Genomic DNA, 23,314 nt, shown 5'->3' with positions numbered 1-23,314 from the left:
TGTTCGAATCTTTGGACGCAGACACATTATATCGATTATTTTTTCGTATGTAAAAATATTAGAATTGATTTCATAAGTAAAGTATCAATACATGTCTTATATACTTTTTCAGTACAAAATATAAATGGATTAGTTTCCTTATTTTTCTATAAATATTTGCATTGTATGCACAAGCGTTGGAATGTGCAGAAAAACAGTTAATTATGCTTGCATTAGATTTTACAATGGCGATGATCAACGGATGTATTTATCACTACAAATAAATAGGGATGAATTGATTAATCCTTTTCTTTTCTCAATCGGCTATTTAGATTAAATGTTAAAATAAATCGGGAACGCGCTAGATGAAAAGAAGGATTATATTCATGTTTGATTTTAAATTTATACCTTGTTTTGGTCCGTGAATGCTTTTTTCAGTTCCTGTCATATTAGTTAATTAAACATTTCTTTCTTTAATATTGGCATTCATTCTACATACACGTACAAGTTCGAAAACATGCAAAACGTTTGACCTTTGAAATGGCCGGAGAATATAATTTTCACTACACATATTGATTACATCCCGTATTTTTGAAATATATAAAGTTATTAAACCCCGTATTTCCGGCATATACGGGAGATATACGGAGTTGTATACCAAGCAATATACAGACATATACGTCCCGTATTTTTGAAATATACAAATTATTTAAATCCCGTATTTCCGGCATATACGGGAAATATACGGAGTTGTATACGAAGGATATACGGGAAATTTAATCCCTGTATTTTCAAATATACAAACTATACATACCCCGTATATCCAGAATATACGGGAAATATACGGTGTTGATACAAGAATATACGGGAAATATAAGTCCCGTATTTTTAAAATATACAAATTATTTAAATCCCGTATTTCTGGCATATACGGGAAATATACGGAGTTGTACACCAAGCATATACGGGACATATACGTGCCGTATTTTCGAAATATACAAATTATTTAAATCCCGTATTTCCGGCATATACGGGAAATATACGGAGTTGTATACGAAGAATATACGGGAAATTTAATCCCTGTATTTTCGAAATATACAAACTATACATATCCCGTATATCCAGAATATACGGGAAATATACGGGTTGTATATGAAACATATACGGGAAATATACGTCCCGTATTTTCGTAATATACGGATTTATGTATTCCCGTACACCAGACATATACGGGAATATACGGTGTTGTTTACGATCAGAATAACCCTTTTTAGAATTTCCCGTATTTCAATAATATACGGGGTATCGTATACTAAGAATTCCGTATTTCATAGTATACGGAAATCCGTATTTTATTAGTATACGGACTTTTAAATATACAAGCCCCGTACACGCCCGTATTTTAGTTTTCCCGTATTTCTTCCCGTATATGGGTAATATACGGGATCCCGAACACTCCCGTATATTAACTCTTTTTTCGCAGTGTTGTCCATGTATCAATTTGGACAGTACCATTAACTGTTAAAAGGGGTGCATACCAAAGATATACTGACTGAATGGCGAACAGTGCAGGTTATGATCAGACTGCACGGATGTGCAGACTGATCATGATCTGCACTGGTAGCAAAGGCAGAATCAGTTGTGTTAAGCATGATAAGGGTTAAGTCACACTAAAACTCTGCTTCCTAGTGATGTACTGATGACTGCGTGATGACTCTGTTCTTTACGTGATTATTGTAAACAATTTTTTTTTTCATTGACAAACTTTCATGTTCCGTTAATGCGCCCAAAATATGCTTACTCTCATAAATTTTCCACATTTTATACCGATTTGACCTGACTCCCAATACTACTACTTCCTACTAAAATAGTACTGGTACATGATCTGTAAAGTAAGTAAATTCCCGAGGCGAAGTTCAGACTTGAAATCTGATTCAAATGAGTTCAGGTTTAGTCAAGCTATTTTGTGTAGTAGCAGAGCTTAAAGTTCTTGTTCCGGAAGTCTTAAGTTCAAATTCTGGTGAGCATAGACTTTAGCAGCGGTCTTCACAAACCCTTGGCAAGGTGCGAGTACAAGCCAGATGTACATGACTGAGTAAGAATCTGTGCCTCAGGCTCTAAGCAGTACCGGTAGTTCTGGAACATTTTCTGCAGTCATTTTCACTTTTATTTAGTTTAAGTCAAATCAGAAGTAGAATCTAATAATTATTGCTACATAGCTTTAATGTTATACTTCATGTATTATAAAGCTTTAAAGGTCAGCCTTCATTATACTTTAATAACATTTTGATTATTTTCTCCCTTTGTTATATACGTATTAACTTGACCTTTTTAAGAAGTTTTCAAACAAATTTAAAAAGCCTTGTAAATATTAGCCTTTTCAGATTTGAATAGATTTTCTTGTGTGTTACTTAAATTTAAAACCCATACAGAATAACTTAAAAATGGAATGAAGTGTTCAGTAAATAAATTTAATACCTCTATCTGTACAAACACTACATAATGATTAAATTTTTCTGTTCAATAACTCAAACAAAAACTGATACTTTAAGTAGATCAATATTTGAAGAGCTTTTAGGTAACATGTAAATGGTTAAAGAAAAAAAAAATCTATGTTTAACTTATCGTTAGTAAAGTGTTCTTTCCTTTTCTATTTTAAGTGATGTTCACTAGTTAAACAGTTTGGGTTTAAAACGGCATTGTAAAGTATGATATCGTTGATTCCATATCATGAGAACTGGTTAATTCCTATCGTGTATGGTAGGGCTGTGGATCGTCTGACAAGTGGTGATCCGATCCGATTCGCGAGTCGGGGCCGACGATTCACAGTTCGAACCATGGATCACCAGCAACAACTTATAATGATACAAAAATGCAAGACTGTTATATAAGTACCGTTTCTTTATGGAATTAAACTTTGCAGTTTTCATAGTGCTCAATTTTACAGTTATGACTTATGTTTAATGTTTTGCTCATTAATTAAAGTCAGATTTAGCTGGTGGACTTCATTAATGTTCGGCCATTATTGTTCTTGCAGATGAACGATATGACATCAGTCATTAATATCACAATATTTAGTAACAGTTTCGCATTTTTTGATAAGAAAACTTTACTTGTTGGAAAGAAATTTTGTAATTTAACTTTTTATTGAATTTAATTTCTTAAATGATAAATGTTTATTCACTGTTATGACAGATTTCATATTGATTTTGGTTCGAATATAAGACCGATGCTAACTCTACCTAAGACATTTGTTATCATCTTAGATGTGCAAGAAAATTCATTAAAGACGTTCAATCTGGCATTTATTTAGTTTTATTGATAGAATTTTACATACTGCATGTATTAAAGAAAAAGATTGCGATCCAACGATCTTGACAATGACGAATATCCGTACTCGAACTTTTGGTCGAATTCGTGGATATCCGAGTACTCGGATACTTGTTACAGCCCTAGTGTATGGAATGCTTTTTGAACATATTACAGTGTTTTCCATTAATTTAAATTATTTTCCCAGTATTTGATAATTTATTTTTTGGGAAAATTTTCCCAAATGAGCTAATGGCCATGGAGTTTACCCCACCAGTTACCGCCAATCCAAAGAGGAAATCTGCAGGTTTCTTTGGTTGGTAAAAGAAGAATTTTGAATATAGAAGTTCTCTGGAATAACTTTGGTATTTAAGGCAAAACAAACACATCCTCTATGACTATTGTAGTTTTTAGCTCGACTTTTCGAAGAAAAAATAGCTATTGCACTAGCCCTGGTGTCGGTGTCGGCGTAGCCGTTGGTTAAAGTCGAATATCTCTGTTACTATCAAAGCTATTGACTTGAAGCTTGAAATAGTTATTTACTATCAAAGTCTACACCAGGAGAAACAATCCCCTTAACTCTGATTGAATTTTGACAGAGTTATGCCCCTTTTTAACTTAGAATTTTTTGGTTAAAGTTTTATAAAAAAAATTTATTTTAATTTTATAAAAAAAAAGCTCTAATTCAGAGTCAAGCACTGAGAAAAGTCGAGCGTGCTGTCTTACAGACAGCTCTTGTTATCCTAAAAGTGATTTTTCAGAGGTTCATGATTTAGCTGCAGTGACAGTTGGAATCAAAACTGCATTCTTTTTTAACATGTTTTATTGACCAAAAACTGAACTTTTCAGTGTTTATAGCCCTTGTCAAATTTTTGAGGTATTTCAAAAATAAAATAAATTTGGAGTTCTTTAGAATGTTGTACACTTACAATGGTAAATGACAACCTGGTTGCAGAACGCTGTAAATCAAACTGTAATTAAATTAATTCTGATTTGTCCGAATATTGATGAAAAATCTGTTAAGTATATGGTTGCGAAATTCTAAATTCTGCTGGGTAAATACCACTATTGAATTCACTGTTAAACGTAGGGTTTTATCAGAGTTGCAATCAATATCAAAGTTGGCTTAGACAAAGATAACCTGTGATTATTTAAACATTATTTTGTTTAACATTTCATTTATCTTGTTTGAATAAATCGTTAAACTTTGTAGGTATATATATTTAGCACTTCTTGTGTGATTAGATTATCGATTGATATTGCTAATTTCTGTTTTAGAAACAAGTAAATATGTTTTAATTTAATACCACAGTTGAGGAGACCTCCGTGACCGAGCGGTTAAGATCCTTGGCTTTGAACCACTTGTCCCTCACTCGAGCCTCACTCGGGATTTTGAATTCTCCGTGTGAGGAAGTCATCCAGCTGGCTTACGTAAGGTTTGTGGTTCTACCCAGGTGCCCGCCCCTGATGAAATATTGCACGGAGGGGCACCTGGGGTCTTCCTCCACCATCAAAGCTGGAACCTATAATAGTGTCGGTGCAGCGTTAAACCCAACAAAACAAAACAAACAATAGCACAGTTGAACCTGCTTTAGCTGCTACCTGAACTTAACAGCCACCTGCCTTAAGTAGTCAGCAGTCTTGGCTGGCTCCTTATCACAGGTTTGACAGTATTAATACTGTGATGTCAATCTCTTAGGGTGAAAATAATTTTTTTATTGAAAACTAGGTGCATTTGGAAGAAATGTACGGAATGCTTTTTTACCATGATAAAAAACTTCAAAAAGTACTGCCCAATTATATCAAAAGAGGTGTAGGAATTTTTAGTTGGACCCATGTTTCCTTGACTAGCTTTTCAGTAAAAAACCCCCCAAAAAAACAACAACAAAAAAACAACAACAAAGTATTTCTTTCCTTTGATTTAGAATGGATGAAGTTTTTCATCATCCTGGTTACCTCAGGTTGGTTGATACATAATAAAGAATTTGTATGAGTAGGTTGTCAGTTAATTGTGGAGAAACAATAAAATCTGATATATGATCAAAGATTTGTGTAGGTAAAATGGTTATTTGTTAATTGTGAAGACACACTAAATATAAAAGATTTGTGTACAGGTTGGTTGTCCATTAGTTGTGGAGAAACAGTAAATCCTAGCTGATATATGATCAAGGAATACTTGGTTTCAAGGCATGCTATTTCTTTCCTTTGATTTAGATTGGGTTTGTGTTAGTACAGTTTGGTAAAGAACTCATAAATTGAATGGTTACTATAGCAAAAAGAAATATCGGTAGTAAAACAAAACTGGTCAGTATTTAGAGAATTTTAAAAAGCCTTGAATCACCAGTCCCTAACTTTTCTACCTACCTATGATAATAATAGAAGTTAATATTGTTTTGCATTCTAAAGGCATAAAAAGAAATTGTTTCTGGTAACATGCTCAAAAAAATTAGGGTAGGTCGGTCGGTCAGTAAATTTTTTTATGCCCCCGAAGGGAGGCATATAGTTTTTGAACCGTCTGTCTGTCGGTCTGTCAGTCTGTCGATCTGTCCGCATTTTTCGTGTCCGGTCCATATCTTTGTCATCGATGGATGGATTTTCAAATAACTTGGCATGAATGTGTACCACAGTAAGACGACGTGTCTCACCTAAAGACCCAGGTCCGTAGCTCAGAGGTCAAGGTCACACTTAGACATTAAGGGATAGTGCATTGATTGGCGTGTCCAGTCCATATCTTTGTCATCGATGGATGGATTTTCAAATAACTTGGCATGAATGTGTACCACAGTAAGACGACGTGTCATGTGCAAGACCCAGGTCCGTAGCTCAAAGGTCAAGGTCACACTTAGATGTTAAAGGTCTTTTTTCATGATAGTGCATTGATGGGCGTGTCCGGTCCATATCTTTGTCATTCATGCATGGATTTTAAAATAACTACGCATAAATGTGTGACACAGTAAGACGACGTGTCGCTCGCAAGACCCAGCTCCGTAGGTCAAAGGTCCTAAACTCGAACATCGGCCATAACTATTCATTTAAAGTGCCATCGGGGGCATGTGTCATCCTATGGAGACAGCTCTTGTTTTTGAATTTTTTTTTATTAAGTGGGACTTTTCGGAAATTATTTTCATGTCAAAAAATGAATACAAATAAGGGGTTATGCCTTTAGAGCATCAGTAAATTGATTTCTAATATCACTGACCATGTTTAAGGCATAAAAAGTGCAGTTTTGCAACTTCTTTTAACAAGTTGAAAAAAAAATTTCTCCAAGGCCATAAAAACATTTAGGGTCGTGCCAAAGATTAAGGGTAGGTCGGGATACCGGAAACAATTTTTTTTTTTACGCCTAAGGGAATTTTCACTTCTGAATGTTTAGGAATTAAAGCGAAATGAGTTCTTTTACTGGAACCAGTTTATGATAGTTAGGTTAACAGACTAAAAACCTGTAACTAAGATTCTGTCAAACTAACAAACCTGTCATTTAATTTTTCAGCATCCGGTCACTTCAAGGTGTCGGGTCAGGAAACAAGTAGGTCTAACAAATCGATGGCGACTACCGGAATCTCTTGGTAGCGACCTGCTAGGAAGTGCCCAGGCTATTAAAGCTGTCAGTATGCCATACAACCAAACTCTCGTTAACATTATCACTGGTGAGGCATGTTACATACAGTTTTAAAAAGCACCCTGTTTGATGTACTGTAAAATCATTGATATTTGTGCAAGACTTGTTTTGAAAAGCACCCTGTTTGATGTACTGTAAAATCATTGATATTTGTGCAAGACTTGTTTTGAAAAGCACCCTGTTTGATGCACTGTAAAATCATTGATATTTGTGCAAGACTTGTTTTGAAAAGCACCCTGTTTGATGCACTGTAAAATCATTGATATTTGTGCAAGACTTGTTTTAAAAAGCACCCTGTTTGATGCACTGTAAAATCATTGATTTTTGTGCAAGACTTGTTTTGAAAAGCACCTGTTGATGCACTGTAAATCATTGATATTTGTGCAAGACTTGTTTTGAAAAGCACCCTGTTTGATGCACTGTAAAATCATTGATATTTGTGCAAGACTTGTTTTAAAAAGCACCCTGTTTGATGCACTGTAAAATCATTGATATTTGTGCAAGACTTGTTTTGAAAAGCACCCTGTTTGATGCACTGTAAAATCATTGATACAGTCGACATTGTATTAAGAGACCACGCAAGGGACTGCTAAGAAGTGGTATTAATGGAATGGTCTCTTAATGGATTTCAGTTTTATGAAAAGAAAAGATATTTTTAACTGTTAATGTAACTGTATTTATTATGAACCTAATGTATGGTTTAAAAATCTATTTTAACATCGTGAACACTTTTCCAAGTCCACAAACAGTATAAATTATGGCTAGATTGTTTGTCAGATTGTTTGTCAGTTCGACTGATACAAAGGTTAATTGCATTCAGTCACGTGCAAAACGTACTCGCTAATTACACAGATGAAGAAATGCCTGGTAAAATTTGGTACCCAGTCGCTTTATATATACTTTTGTCGAATATTTTACCTGTCGGGATTTCATTAATGTGGTCGCTAGTCGTTTAATAAAAAAGTCGTTTAATGGAATGAATTTATGTACTGAAAACGTTCGGGAGGGATTTTGACCGGTCGTTTAATACAAAAATCGCTTAATAGAGGTGGTCGCAAGTACGATGTCGACTGTATTTGTGCAAGACTTGTTTTTTCAGTGTATTTAGTGGAAGCTTGCTTTGAATCATGAAAATTAAGTCCAAATGAAAAAAATTAACTTCTCATATACAGTACAATCGTGATCCTACGAAAAGCTAAGGGACCGGCCGTTTTTTTCGTAATATCGCATTAACGTTCTAGCGCAGCATAGGAAATTTCGCTATACAGCACCTTAATATCTACACATCGTAACCCGTGATATTTAAACGTGATTTTCGTATAGGAGTACATGTATACCAATTTTATATATACATCTAGGTTTACTACAAATCTTATTCGAATCTGAACTCAGATGGTATCTGGAATGTAAAACAGGTTTTTTTGGTTTTTTTTCTTCACTTTTTATTCACTGCGCATTAAACATATATAGGGTACAATGTTGCACGAGAACAAAAAATCGCAATTGCATATTCCGATACCCTCAGCTACCCTTTACTGAATTGTTTGGAATAATAAAATGACAATAAACAGACGATCAGGACTTAAATATTTTTTTTATTTTCTTTATGCAGTGATTGTTTGAGATGTATAGATATTGAAGCAAGTGTAACTGGTATGCCATCCGATCTGATAGTTATAGGAGAAACTAGATGTGTGTCCATAGGACACAGGTGCCCCCCACTCCTGCCACTGTAACATGGTTTAATGTATTAGGTTAAACAATTTTTAAGATACAACATTCCTGTAAACTTTGGTGACTCTAGGTCAAATACTTTCGAAGCTATGCGCGACACAACATTAAAATGACCAATCTTTAACTAAGTCAGGGGGCCATAACTCCTACACGACTGAATGAATCCGGACGTGAAACCCCAGGTGCACAACTACACATGCTTGCCAACATTCCTGTAAAGTTTTGTTACTTTAGGTCAAATACTTTTGGAGCTAGGCGCGACACAACACTAAAATGACCAATTTTTACAAAGTCAGGGGCCATAACTCCTACACGACTGAATGAATCAGGACGCGAAACCCCAGGTGCACAACTACACATGCGGTGCACAACTACACATGCTGACCAACATTCCTGTAAAGTTTTGTGACTCTATGTCAAATACTTCTGGAGCTAGGCACGTCACACAACATTCTTGGAAGGACGGATGGACGTTCCTACAGATGGACCTTTATTGGGTATTTCTTTTGTTAAAAAGTACCCAATATGCTACAAAAAGTACCCAATAAACACTACGGAATGAATAGAATTTACCGTTACCTATTGTTCTCTATACCCAACAAATGTTCATTCGTGGGCTCGGACAGAAGGACGGACAAGAGCAAATCTATATGCCCCCACCACTCATTGGGGGTTGGGGGTTGGGGGGGGGGCACAAAAATTGACCACTTTATAGTGTACAGCGTATGTGTTTCAAATTTAATTACTAAGTTTTCACACTTTAATTACTGTTTACACCCAGCTAAATGATAGTGACACTTTCCACTCTAAAGCGTTTTCACGCTGTTATGGAAGGTGTGAAAATGTAGACGATACAGGTATTCGTAAAATCGCAATTTAAATAAGTTGAAAAGATGCTTTAAGGACATAACAATACATTCGTAGGAGCGCATTTTTCGTAAAATTGCATTTTCGTAAAACCAGGAATTTGTAACATAGAAATAAGAAGGAAAGCAGCCGGGACCACAAAACCTTTTCGTAGTATACCGGTATTTCGTTGAATTGCAATTCGTAGCATCGCGAATGCACTGTATTTTATTTAATATTGAAAAATTGAAGTCCACTAACTAAACATGAAACAGCTATTTTGGCCTAACCTGTTAAATTCATGCATATGAATTCAGATGATTCAAACTATAAACTTTCTTCAACATTTTAACTTGGGAGACAGGTAATGTTCAGAATAATAGTTAATAGTTGCTTTTTTTTATGTTCTGTTCTTCCGATTTTGGACGACTGTTTAATATATCTTTCCGAGCTGAAGATCAAATTTCTGTAAAAAGCTGACACGTCCTGAATGTCATGGATAAGTCATTTATCTTGGTCCAGTTAAGGTTGCTGTGGTAACTTCTGGTTTAAAAAAACATTTTTATCCCAAAATATGTTCAGATGTTAAATTTATTTAAAACTATTGACTGACATTTTCATTATTTCAGCGGAGAGTGCACAGATTAATTTGAATCTGGATGTGACGAAGCCCTACACATTCAGACAGACAGAGGACCGACCGTACACGGAGCCTGTGGGTATCCCAAGAGTAGTAACTACAGAGATAAACAAAGACGATTCAGTAAAAGTTCCTGCTACTGCACCCATGACAACAAGGTAAAGAAAAGTGCAGTAAAGCTTCATTATTACATATTCATATCTATTTTCTGTTAAGTTACAATGGTACCGGAAACGTCAATATTTTTCCATACACTGACACCTGAATTTCATATCGGGTGCGTGACGTCTTTTAATTAGTAAAGTCGCGCAATATTTCCGCTGCAGAACTCGTGCATATTTCCCGATTCAAAGCTAATAACCTATAATTATAATTATGGTTTGTCCCTGGATCTCAAGATGCTTAACAATAAACATTAAATTTTGTCCTAGGTCACCTGGTGCAAATGAGTTTGGAGACCAGTCTCAAAACTCCCAACATTTGATTGGTTTATTTTTGACTTCAGTCTTCAAATTGACCAATGAAAAGGTTGCATTTTCAGACTGGTCTACAAACTCAGTTTTACAGCTTTGAACCCTGAAGTGTTGAAATATGGTTCAAAATCTCAGCCCGGGTCATCTTGAACATTTATTGCCAATAATCTAAGCCTCGTAACAAATAGTGAACTGTAGCATCTTATTGCTAAGAAAAGTTTAATTAGAAATTATGTTTCCCCCAGGAGACATATTGTTTTTGCCCTGTCCTTCCGTCCGTCCGTACATCACACTTCATTTCCGAGCAATAACTGGAGAACCATTTGACCTAGAACCTTCAAACTTCATAGGGTTGTAGGGCTGCTGGAGTAGACGACCCCTATTGTTTTTGGGGTCACTCCGTCAAAGGTCAAGGTCACAGGGGCCCGAACATTGAAAACCATTTCCGATCAATAACTAGAGAACCACTTGACCCAGAATGTTGAAACTTCATAGGATGATTGGTCATAAAGGGTAGATGACCCCTATTGATTTTGGGGTCACTCCATTAAAGGTCAAGGTCACAGGGGCCCGAACATTGAAAACCATTTCCGGTCAGTAACTTGAGAACCACTTGACCCAGAGTGTTGAAACTTCATAGGATGATTGGTCATGAAGAGTAGATGACCCCTATTGATTTTGGGGTCACTCTGTCAAAGGTCAAGGTCACAGGGGCCTGAACATTGAAAACCATTTCCGATCAATAACTAGAGAACCACTTGAGCCAGAATGTTGAAACTTCATAGGATGATTGTACATGCAAAGTAGATGACCTCTTTCGATTTTGGGGTCACTCCATTAAAGGTCAAGGTCACAAGGACCCGAACAATGAAAACCATTTCCGGTCAGTAACTTGAGAACCACTTGACCCAGAATGTTGAAACTTCATAGGATGATTGGTCATGAAGAGTAGATAACCCCTATTGATTTTGGGGTCACTCTGTCAAAGGTCAAGGTCACAGGGGCCTGAACATGGAAAACTATTTCCGATCAATAACTAGAGAACCACTTGACCCAGAATGTTGAAACTTCATAGGATGATTGTACATGCAAAGTAGATGACCCCATCGATTTTGGGGTCACTCCATTAAAGGTCAAGGTCACAGGGGCCTGAACATTGAAAACCATTTCCGGTCAGTAACTTGAGAACCACTTGACCCAGAATGTTGAAACTTAATAGGATGATTGGTCATGCAGAGTAGATGACCCCTAACAATTTTGGGGTCACTTTATGAAAGGTCAAGGTCACAGGGGCCTGAACATTGAAAACCATTTCCGGTCAGTAACTTGAGAACCACTTGACCCAGAATGATGAAACTTCATAGGATGATTGGTCATGCAGAGTAAATGACCCCTATTGTTTTTGGGGTCACTCTGTTAAAGGTCAAGGTCACAGGGGCCTGAACATTGATAACCAGTTCCGATCAATAACTTGAGAACCACTTGACCCATAATGTTGAAACTTCATAGGATGATTGAACATGCAGAGTAGATGACCCCTATTGATTTTGGGGTCAGTCTATTAAAGGTCAAGGTCACAGTGGCCTGTTCATGTAAAATCATTTTTTGGAAATAACTTGAGAACCACTTGACCTACAATGTCGAAACTTAATAGGATGATTGGACATGCAGAGTAGATGACCCCTATTTATTTTGAGGTCACTTGATCAAAGGTCAAGGTCACAGAAGCCTGAACAGTGACTTGAGAACCACTAGGCTAAGAGTGTTGAAATTTAGCGGGATGATTGGACATGTAGATGATCCCTATTGCATCCAACCATCAGTGTCTCTTTGACTTTCGCTCCTGACCCCTATTGACTTCTTGCCTATAGGACTTTGCATTGGGGGAGACATGCGCTTTTTTACAAAAGCATTTTCTAGTTTTACTTGATATTAGTACATTTTGTAAAGGTTCAGTAAATGTTGTATATCTGGTAGAATTTAACAGAAAGGATCAGCTGAAAATTCATGCATTTTCACTCTTTTTAGCTCACCTGTCACAAAGTGACAAGGTGAGCTTTTGTGATCGCGCGGTGTCCGTCGTCCGTGCGTGCGTGCGTGCGTGCGTCCGTCCGTCCGTCCGTAAACTTTTGCTTGTGACCACTCTAGAGGTCACATTTTTCATGGGATCTTTATGAAAGTTGGTCAGAATGTTCATCTTGATGATATCTAGGTCAAGTTCGAAACTGGGTCATGTGCCTTCAAAAACTAGGTCAGTAGGTCTAAAAATAGAAAAACCTTGTGACCTCTCTAGAGGCCATATATTTCACAAGATCTTCATGAAAATTGATCAGAATGTTTACCTTGATGATATCTAGGTCAAGTTCGAAACTGGGTCACGTGCCGTCAAAAACTAGGTCAGTAGGTCTAAAAATAGAAAAACCTTGTGACCTCTCTAGAGGCCATATATTTCACAAGATCTTCATGAAAATTGGTCAGAACGTTCACCTTGATGATATCTAGGTCAAGTTTGAAACTGGGTCACGTGCCATCAAAATCTAGGTCAGTAGATCAAATAATAGAAAAACCTTGTGACCTCTCTAAAGGCCATATTTTTCATGGGATCTGTATGAAAGTTGGTCTGAATGTTTATCTTGATGATATCTAGGTCAGGTTTGAAACTGGGTCACGTGTGGTCAAAAACTAGGTCAGTAGGTCTAAAAATAGAAAAACCTTGTGACCTCTCTTGAGGCCATATATTTCACAAGATCTTCATGAAAATTGGTCAGAACGTTCACCTTGATGATATCTAGGTCAAGTTCGAAACTGGGTCACATGCCATCAAAATCTAGGTCAGTAGGTCAAATAATAGAAAAACCTTGTGACCTCTCTAGAGGCCATATTTTTCATGGGATCTGTATGAAAGTTGGTCTGAATGTTCATCTTGAAGATATCTAGGTCAGTTTCGAAAATGTGTCACGTACCTTCAAAAACTAGGTCAGTAGGTCAAATAATAGAAAAGCCTTGTGAGCTCTCTAAAGGCCATATTTTTCATGGGATCTGTATGAAAGTTGGTCTGAATGTTCATCTTGATGATATCTAGGTCAAGTTCGAAACAGGGTCATGTGCGGTCAAAAACTAGGTCAGTAGGTCTAAAAATAGAAAAACCTTGTGACCTCTCTAGAGGCCATACTTGTGAATGGATCTCCAGAAATATTAGTCAGAATGTTCACCTTGATGATATCTAGGTCAGTAGGGCAGATAATAAAAAAACCCTGTGACCTCTCTAGAGGCCATACTTTTCATTGGATCTGTATGAAAGTTGGTCTGAATGTTCATCTTGATGATATCTAGGTCAAGTTTGAAACTGGGTCAACTGCGGTCAAAAACTAGGTCAGTAGATCTAAAATTATTAAAATCTTTTGATCTCTCTAGAGGCCATATTTTTCAATGGATCTTCATGAAATTGATCTGAATGTTTACCTTGATGATATCTAGGTCAGTTTCGAAACTGGGTTAAGTGCGGTCAGAAACTAGGCCGGTAGGTATAAAAATAGAAAAACCTTGTGACCTCTCTAGAGGCCATATTTTTCATGAGATCTTCATGAAAATTAGTGAGAATGTTCACCTTGATGATATCTAGGTAAAGTTCAAAACAGGGTCACGTACCTTCGAAAACTAGGTCAATAGGTCAAATAATAGAAAAACCTTGTGACCTCTCCAGACCATATTTTTCAATGGATCTTCATGAAAATTGGTCACAATTTTTATCTTGATAATATCTAGGTCAAGTTCAAAACTGGGTCACATGAGCTCAAAAACTAGGTCACTATGTCAAATAATAGAAAAAAACGACGTCGTACTCAAAACTGGGTCATGTGGGAAGAGGTGAGCGATTCAGGACCATCATGGTCCTCTTGTTTTGAAAATTGTGCCCGATATGAAAAAAAATATATTTTTGAATTAAATTGTTTGTGTCTTTAAACAGTTATGTATTACTAGAATGTATCTCTTAATTTGCAGTATGACCAAGCCTTTAAGCCCAGTCAAAAAATTTATGCCCCGCAGCGCTCGCCCAGTCACACCAAAGGACATATTTCTGTATCATTCCAAAAGGAGTAAAAGTAACATGGGACCAGGTAGAGTGTTTCTTTTTTCACATTTACCTCAAGAAAATATCTGACGTTTGTTAGGCACAATGTACAAAGTTTCAGGTTGCTATTGTTTTGAAGTGTTTTCCGATTGATAAATATTCAGTGTTCAGAGTTACCTCTTTCCCTGTTCACATTCTTTACAAAGCACTGCCATGTAAGAAATGGAATTCGTTTAGATTTATGTATCACATAAAGTTAACTTTGCCATGTATATATATATATATGTATAATGTGCTTCTATAATATTATGCTACTATCCAAAGCCTGTTCACTTGTGTCCCTCACCCCTGTGGGTTCAAGCACTGCTTTGGCCATTTTGTTTGGATGCCATCCTGCTCGTTTGCTGTAAGTCAAGGCTCTATTGAGGTGCCTGCTTGTGCCTGAAATAAGGCCTGTCTCCAGCATTAAACTTGCAGATACCAAATGACCTTACCCGTGTCAGTATGACTTATAATTAAACATAAAACAAATAGCTATAAACACTTTACTTTATTTTATAAACAAAATTACACGTTTGAAAGAAAAACAGAAATTATTTAGATTTTATTTATGAATTACTTATTTCTACCCAGACTCTCTCAAAACATCTAAATACGGTAAGTGCATGCACATAGTAGCTATAGTAACAGTCTGTGTAACGCTTTTCGCCCAAAACCCAATTCTTTAATGCCTTTCACATCTTTCCTAACAGAGCCTTACAAGATCTGAAACATTTTGCTAACAGTGAAGTACTATTTTTTTAAACTTAGCACAGTTTCAGTAAACTTTCTCCTTTGCCACTATCTTCCCAGTTTCTGTACTGGTTGGAATATGGCATCAGTAGCTGATTTCTGTCAGTTGAAACCCTGAAAGGCTCGGGAGGTTCCACTAAATTTGTTTCTTGGGGTAATTAACCAGTATGGAAAATAAAATTGAGCCGTGCCATAGGAAGACCAACATAGTGGCTTTGCTACCAGCATGGATCCAGACTAGCCTGCGCATCCATGCAGTCTGGTCAGGATCCATGCTGTTTGCTTTCAAAGCCTATTGCAATTAGAGAAACCGTTAGCGAACAGCATGGATCCTGACCAGACTGGGCGGATGCGCAGGCTGGTCTGGATCCATGCTGGCCGCAAAGCCACTATGTTGGTTTTCTCATGGCACAGCTCATTAATGATTTTAAATCTCCTGATTTTGTTATTAGATTAAGAAGAAACGTTTACATGTACACAATATAAAAAAGATCTGTTATATTATTTTATTAAAAATAGAATTTTAATGAAAGGTTTCAATAGCCAAACTTTCTAGAGATGTCACCATAAAAAGTTTTTGACCTCTTGAAAAATACTATTAAGTGAGAAAGATTCTGTTATGAAATATGTGAAACCCACGGTAGTTTTATGCACAGTTGCTTTGCAATTTCATGCTGCTTCATGATGAGTTAGTTTACTGGGAATAAAACAAGAACTCCCTTATGATAAATTAGTTTATTGGGAAAAAATTAAGGACCCCTGGCCTTTATGATGAGTTTATTATTGGGAATAGAATAAGGACACCTTTATGATGAGTTTATTGGGAATAAGATAAGGACCCATTTATGATGAGTTTATTGGGAATAGAATAAGGGCCACTTTATGATGAGTTTAGTGGGAATAAGATAAGGACCCCTTTATGATGAGTTTATTGGGAATAGAATAAGGGCCACTTTATGATGAGTTTATTGGGAACTAGATATAGGACCCTTTATGTATGATGTGTTTTGGGGAATAGAATAAGGACCCCAATTAGATGAGTTTATTGGAATATAGATAAGGACCCCTTTATGATTGAGTTTTTGGGAATAGAATAAGGGACCCCTTTAATGATGAGTTATTGGGAATAAGATAAGGCCCCTTTATGATGAGTTTATTGGAATAAATAAGGGCCCCTTTATGATGAGTTTATATTGGGAATAAGATTAAAGGACCCCTATTATGATTGAGTTTATTGGGAAATAGAATAAGACCCATTTATGATGAGTTTATATGGGAATAGAATAAGGACCCCTAATTATGATGAGTTATTGGAATAGAAATAAGGAGCCTCTTTATGATGAGTTTATTGGGAATAGAATAAGGACCCTTTATGATAGAGTTTTATTGGTGAATAGAAAAGGGCCCCTTTATGATGAGTTTATTGGGAATAAGATAAGGCCCCTTTATGATGAGTTTATTGGATAATAATAAGGACCCATTTATGATGAGTTTATTGGGAATAGAATAAGGACCCCTAATTATGATGAGTTTATTGGAAATAGAATAAGGACCCCTTTATGATGAGTTTATTGGGAATAGAATAAGGGCCACTTTATGATGAGTTTATTGGGAATAAGATAAGGACCCCTTTATGATGAGTTTTAGGGGAATAGAATAAGGACACATTTATGATGAGTTTTTTGGGAATAGAATAAGGACCCCTAATTATGATGAGTTTATTGGAAATAGAATAAGGACCCCTTTATGATGAGTTTTTTTGAGAATAGAATAAGGACCCCTTTATGATGAGTTTATTGGGAATAAGATAAGGACCCCTTTATGATGAGTTTATTGGGAATAGAATAAGGGCCCCTTTATGATGAGTTTATTGGGAATAAGATAAGGACCCCTTTATGATGAGTTTATTGGGAATAGAATAAGGACCCATTAATGATGAGTTAATTGGGAATAGAATAAGGACCCCTAATTATGATGAGTTTATTGGAAATAGAATAAGGACCCTTTATGATGAGTTTATTGGGAATAGAATAAGGACCCCTAATTATGATGAGTTTATTGGAAATAGAATAAGGACCTCTTTATGATGAGTTTATTGGGAATAGAATAAGGACCCCTTTATGATGAGTTTATTGGGAATAGAATAAGGGCCCCTTTATGATGAGTTTATTGGGAATAAGATAAGGACCCCTTTATGATGAGTTTATTGGGAATAGAATAAGGACCCCTAATTATGATGAGTTTATTGGAAATAGAATAAGGACCCCTTTATGATGAGTTTATTGGGAATAGAATAAGGACCCCTTTATGATGAGTTTATTGGGAATAAAATTATACAGACCCCTTTATGATGAGTTTATTGGGAATAGAATAAGAACCCCTTTATCATGTTTATGATGAGTTTACTGGGAATAGAATAAGGACTCCTTTATGATATGTTATTGGAAATAAAATAAGGACCTTTTATGTTGAATTATTTTATTGGGAATAAGAACCCCTTTATGATAAATAACTGTCATGGAAATAAAATAAGACCTGCCTGCATGCGTGTTCTTAAGCATCTGCATGATGTAAATATTTCAAGTCACACATCATTAAGTCAGGATTATGCAGTGGCTAAATAATTTTTATAAATTCTGTTCTTTTGGCTAAATTCTTTTTGCTTAATTTTGTTCTTTAATTGATGAAACAAATAGAATTTGTCCATTGATGGGACTATTATGTTATAGAGTTAATTTATTAATTAGAGATATAAAATTTCAGCTAGTAGTTCATTCTACCAAAATTTGTAGTCCCCAAACAATTTGCAACCACTCATTCAAGGAAAACAAGAAATCTTTGATGTTAACGGCTCCAGCTAGCTAGTAAACAAGCAGATTCAGTTCATTTCCCAGTTTGTGAATTTGAATCAGTTTTTTTTCATCACTGTGAAAAGAGATTTGCAAACCATTGTATTAGATTTAATCATTTTACTTTTTGTTTTTATTTACTTTGAAATACTTTGTTTGTAAGCCTTTTGATGTCTTTTTGTAACTTCTTTTTTTGCAAAGTTAAAATCTGAACACGGTTTGTAGAGCTCTAGCTGTAGTAAAGTTATAGTCACTTTTCCCTGCACACGTGTTGAGAAACCGACAGAGTTTATATATTGCGAAAAATATTCTGAACTTTAATCTATCCTAATCTTATCAAATTTTTCTTGTATTGATTAAGCATTAAGATTTTGTACTACACTAATGTAATAAATGAACCTAATGACATTGAAAATTTGACGTCTTATTTTCACACTGAACTAGATTTTTAATAAATTGATTGACTGAATCTAAATGCCTTGTAGCCATAGTTTTATTTGTAAAAACTAAATGTTTCTCTATCTTTTCTCTTATTTCAGACATTTTGTTTTGTCCTTTTGTTCAACTTGATTTTTTTTTCTTTCAAAAGGTAACATTGTAATACTTGTTTATAAATGTAGAAAATATAGAATTATACTCTTACGTATTTATGTTATGTAGATGATTGTACATATGGTAGATGCTTTTCTGTATTTTGGTGAGATCTGGTCAATATTCTGACATTGTCTTCTTATTAAATATTGATGTTTATGAGAATTTTGTTTAATATATAAAATTTATGAATTATGCACCATTAGTGCCTTCACCCATTTAATTCCATTGGTAAAGTAGGTGCATTAGGGTAGGAGGCAAGGATTACACATACTAGAATGAATGATAATAACAAGTTTTCCCTTTATTATGGAACATTTATCTTAATTAATATGTAAAATTTCCTGTATTATTAAAGTATGATATATAAAGGAAAGACTGGTTAGAATTCTGTTAAGTATGGCATAAAACAACATTGAAATAATACAAAGAATAAAAATTATCTTAAGCAATGAAGAAAATGAAATAATATTTCTTTATCGAGATATTAACTTTCATGAAATGTTGTTATACATGTATATTATATTTGATACACATGCACTATATAAGAAATATGAATATTATAGTTAAAACTTATATATATGTTGCTTGGTGAGATGAAAGAAGTTAAAAGAAGTTGTTTAATTTAAGGAAAATTTATTAATTTAAAAGCTTTTATCTCAAGAAATGTGATAACACAAAAACTATTTATTTGGATAGGAAAATAATTAAATTATTTAGAAGTTATATTTATAATGTAATCTGGTAGCCGTATTCATGTTTTATAGTTTTGCGTTACACAGATTTAAACAGCAAATAATAGTTGTTGTTGTAACACACAGTTATTATTTAGTGATTCTCATTTGGGTAGTTAATGTAGATGCATTATTCTGTGGCTGATTGGTTAAGGCTATTGACTGTTTTTAATCTCTTACTTCTTACTTTCAAAACCTGATCTTGGATGAAATTTTTTCCCAGATTTGGCAATTAAAGGTTTGCAGTTCTACCCAAGTACCTGCTTAAGTGCCTGATATAATGCCTGTAGAGGTATCTAGTCTTTCTCTGCCATAATATCCAGTTGAGGAAAAGCAATATTCTAGTAGGCAACTACCTGTTACTTGTTACTTGGAGACAAAGCCTGCCCGCTTAGCTCAATAGAGAGAGCACAGATCTACGGATCTCTGGGTCGTGAGTTCGATCCCCAAGGGGGCGTATGTTCTCCGTTACGATTTGATAAAAGGTATTGTGTCTGATATCAATCGTCCTCTACCTCTGATTCATGTGGGGAAGTTGGCAGTTACTTGCGGAGAACAGGTTTGTACTGGTACTGAATCCAGGAACACTGGTTAGGTTAACTGCCCGCCGTTACATTATAACTGAAATACTGTTGAAAACGGCGTTAAACCCAAAACAAACAAAAAAGTCATTACTTACAGAAATAGATTATGACAGGCTGTAAGGAAAAGGATATTACCTTACTAACAAATATGATTTCACCAGTTACTTGTTGCTCGCCTGTAATGTCGTTCATCCTGTTGACCTTTCTGTGCCAAATGTGTACGGTGTTTTATTCTTTTGTTATTTGTGTTCCTTCCTTCGTTTAATGGTAAACCCAAAACAGACAAAAAATACTTAGAGACAAAAGCAGCCATACTTTTAAACAATGCATAGTCATGCAGTTCATACAGTTCTCACATACAACAAAAAAAATATTTTAATTTCATGTTTACAACAGATCAAAATTAATGAAATAAAATCTTAAAATATTGCAGTTGTGGTAGTATTGCACCGATTAAAACAGTACACTAGTCGAATAGTATCAACTTACTTTTCCCAAATTACTTTAATTTAATTTTGGTATCTAAAAAGTTATGAAGCTGAGTGTGAAAACCAGTCTTGAAAATATAAAGCTGAGTTTGGAGACCATTCTAAGAATTCATCATTGCCATTGGTTGGTTTAAAAACCTTGCAGCGTCACAGCCAATCAGATGCTGCCATTTTTAGACTGGTCTCAAAACTGTGTTTTTATACACTTGAAGACTTGTAATACTGTAGTTAGATTTTGAATTGTATTTAACTGCTGAACATCTTTGTTATATATATATAATGGCTTATTTCTATTTAAGACTGTTTTTCTGTAATGTTCTTTCCAGGTTCTTACCACAGGCTCACTGGGCCTGTGTCCATTCATCATTTTCATGGTCAGTTATACATGTACTTGTGAATCTAATGTACATATTTGTCCCATTTAGTTCTTCCATAAAAGCTTTTGCCTTGACATTAATCAGTTGTCATCTCTGTGCAGAAAGTGGATAACTGCATTGATATAAAGGAGCAGATACCCACTTTTTGCCTCATGAGATGACAAAATGTCAGTCAAGTTCATGTCAAGAAATGTTTTGTGTGTGTAAGCAGCAGCTAGAGGTTGCCAATTCGTTTAAAGATTTCAGTAAAAAAGCGGTTTGTTTTAGATATAAACATTTAAATACCTTTTTCCTGTTACCGATTATGAAAAACTAAATGGGATGAAAGTGTTAGATTTAGAGGACTTTTTGTCAGTTTTCATTAACTGGAGCGACTTTGGGCAAGGTATAATACTTGTTGTTTAAGCCTCAAATCATGAAGATCACAATGAAATTTCTATACCTTTAGCATAAAAAGTTTACTTCCAACTGTCCCCATTTAAAGGGCCCTTGTTTCATATTTTTCTTGTGCCAAAATTTCGCCTGAGAATGTTATACTTTTTATGCCCCCAAAGGGAGGCATATAGTTTTTGAACCGTCAGTCAGTCTGTCGGTCTGTCCGCAATTTTCGTGTACGGTCCATATCTTTGTCATCGATGGATGGATTTTCAAATAACTTGGCATGAATGTGTACCACAGTAAGACGACGTGTTGCGCGCAAGACCTAGGTCAGTAGCTCAAAAGGTCAAGGTCACACTTAGACGTTAAAGGATAGTGCATTGATGGGCGTGTCCGGTCCATATCTTTGTCAACCATGGATGGATTTTCAAATAACTTGGCATGAATGTGTACCACAGTAAGATGATGTGTCGCGCCCAAGACCCAGGTCCGTAGTTCAAAGGTCAAGGTCACACTTAGACGTTAAAGGATAGTGCATTGATGGGCGTGTCCGGTCCATATCTTTGTCATCCATGGATGGATCTTCAAATAACTTGGCATGAATGTGTACCACAGTAAGACGACGTGTCGTGCGCAAGACCCAGGTCCGTAGCTCAAAGGTCAAGGTCACACTTAGACGTTAAAAGATAGTGCATTGATGGGCGTGTCCGGTCCATATCTTTGTCATCCATGGATGGATTTTCAAATAACTTGGCATGAATGTGTACCACAGTAAGACGACATGTGGCGCACAAGACCCAGCTCTGTAGCTCAAAGGTCAAGGTCACACTTAGACGTTAAAGGTCATTTTTCATGATAGTGCATTGATGGGCGTGTCCGGTCCATATCTTTGTCATTCATGCATGGATTTTAAAATAACTACGCATGAATGTGTGGCACAGTAAGACGACGTGTTGCGCGCAAGACCCAGCTCCGTAGGTCAAAGGTCCTAAACTCTAACATCAGCCATAACTATTCATTCAGAGTGCCATCGGGGGCATGTGTCATCCTATGGAGACAGCTCTTGTTTCTGCTAATTTTGTCTCCCACACCACTGAGTTGGAAGACATATTGATTTACTCCTGTCTGTGTGTCCGTGTGTCTGTCACAAATTCGATCTTCACCAAACTTGAACAAAATGTGTTTGCCAATAAGTCCTCGGCCAAGTTCGATAACTAGCCAAATCAGCCCAGGCACTTCAAAATTATGGCTTTTGAACTGTACACAGATGTCAGTATCCACACACTAAGTGATTGGTGCATGGTTGACTCGGATACATAACTGTTCAGATGATTAGGCAGCTGTGGGAGACATGCGCTTTTCTCAAAAGCAGCTCTAGTTTTTATAAATATTTTCAAGATCAGATCATAAACATAATAATAATAAAATTTTTTATAATATTATGTTAATTTTATGTTAGGGTAGGACACCAAAAACAGCATTTCTTTGTCCTCCTAAGACTTAATTGTTGATAAAAATTGGTATTTATTCATCATTCACTATAGTGTGCATTGCAGAATCTCTTTGTCATGATCACTTAGTAATAGAAAAACAATTTCTCTTTCCCAAATAAATGCCGAGAAGATCCCCCTGAAGAAAGTGTCCCTTTCTCTGTTAATAGGTAGACCTCTGTTAAACGATATTTTTGTATATTTAAATCTGTGTCTGTATATTTCATATAAATTTTCCAACAACAATTTTAATATATTTTCAATATTATTAAAAAGTATAAAAAGTAAAGTCTGTTAACAATCCTATAAGAAAATACCAGATTTTGGTCCATTTTTTTTGTATGTTCTATTTTGTCAAT

General features: G+C 35.7%; 1 protein-coding gene across 4 annotated transcripts in view; it reads left to right on the top strand.

Annotated features, from left to right (window-relative positions):
* The window catches only part of LOC123547164 (BTB/POZ domain-containing protein 16-like), a 97,543-nt gene that overhangs the window by 20,752 nt on the left and 53,477 nt on the right, over positions 1–23,314 (top strand). Inside the window, exons 3-7 of one of the 4 annotated variants that reach the window (XM_045334059.2) lie at positions 6,779–6,935; positions 10,117–10,285; positions 14,603–14,718; positions 15,306–15,329; positions 21,037–21,084. In XM_045334059.2, coding sequence (XP_045189994.2) covers positions 6,779–6,935; positions 10,117–10,285; positions 14,603–14,718; positions 15,306–15,329; positions 21,037–21,084 — 514 coding nt within the window. The remainder of the gene's footprint in view (positions 1–6,778; positions 6,936–10,116; positions 10,286–14,602; positions 14,719–15,305; positions 15,330–21,036; positions 21,085–23,314) is intronic. The other 3 variants (XM_045334060.2, XM_045334061.2, XM_045334063.2) reach the window with 3 other exon arrangements.

This window comes from Mercenaria mercenaria, chromosome 9 (genome assembly GCF_021730395.1).
Source record: "Mercenaria mercenaria strain notata chromosome 9, MADL_Memer_1, whole genome shotgun sequence".
Classification (NCBI taxonomy): Eukaryota; Metazoa; Mollusca; class Bivalvia; order Venerida; family Veneridae; genus Mercenaria; species Mercenaria mercenaria.
Note: the sequence above shows the minus strand (reverse complement) of the source record. Positions and strands in the feature narration are given on the sequence as shown.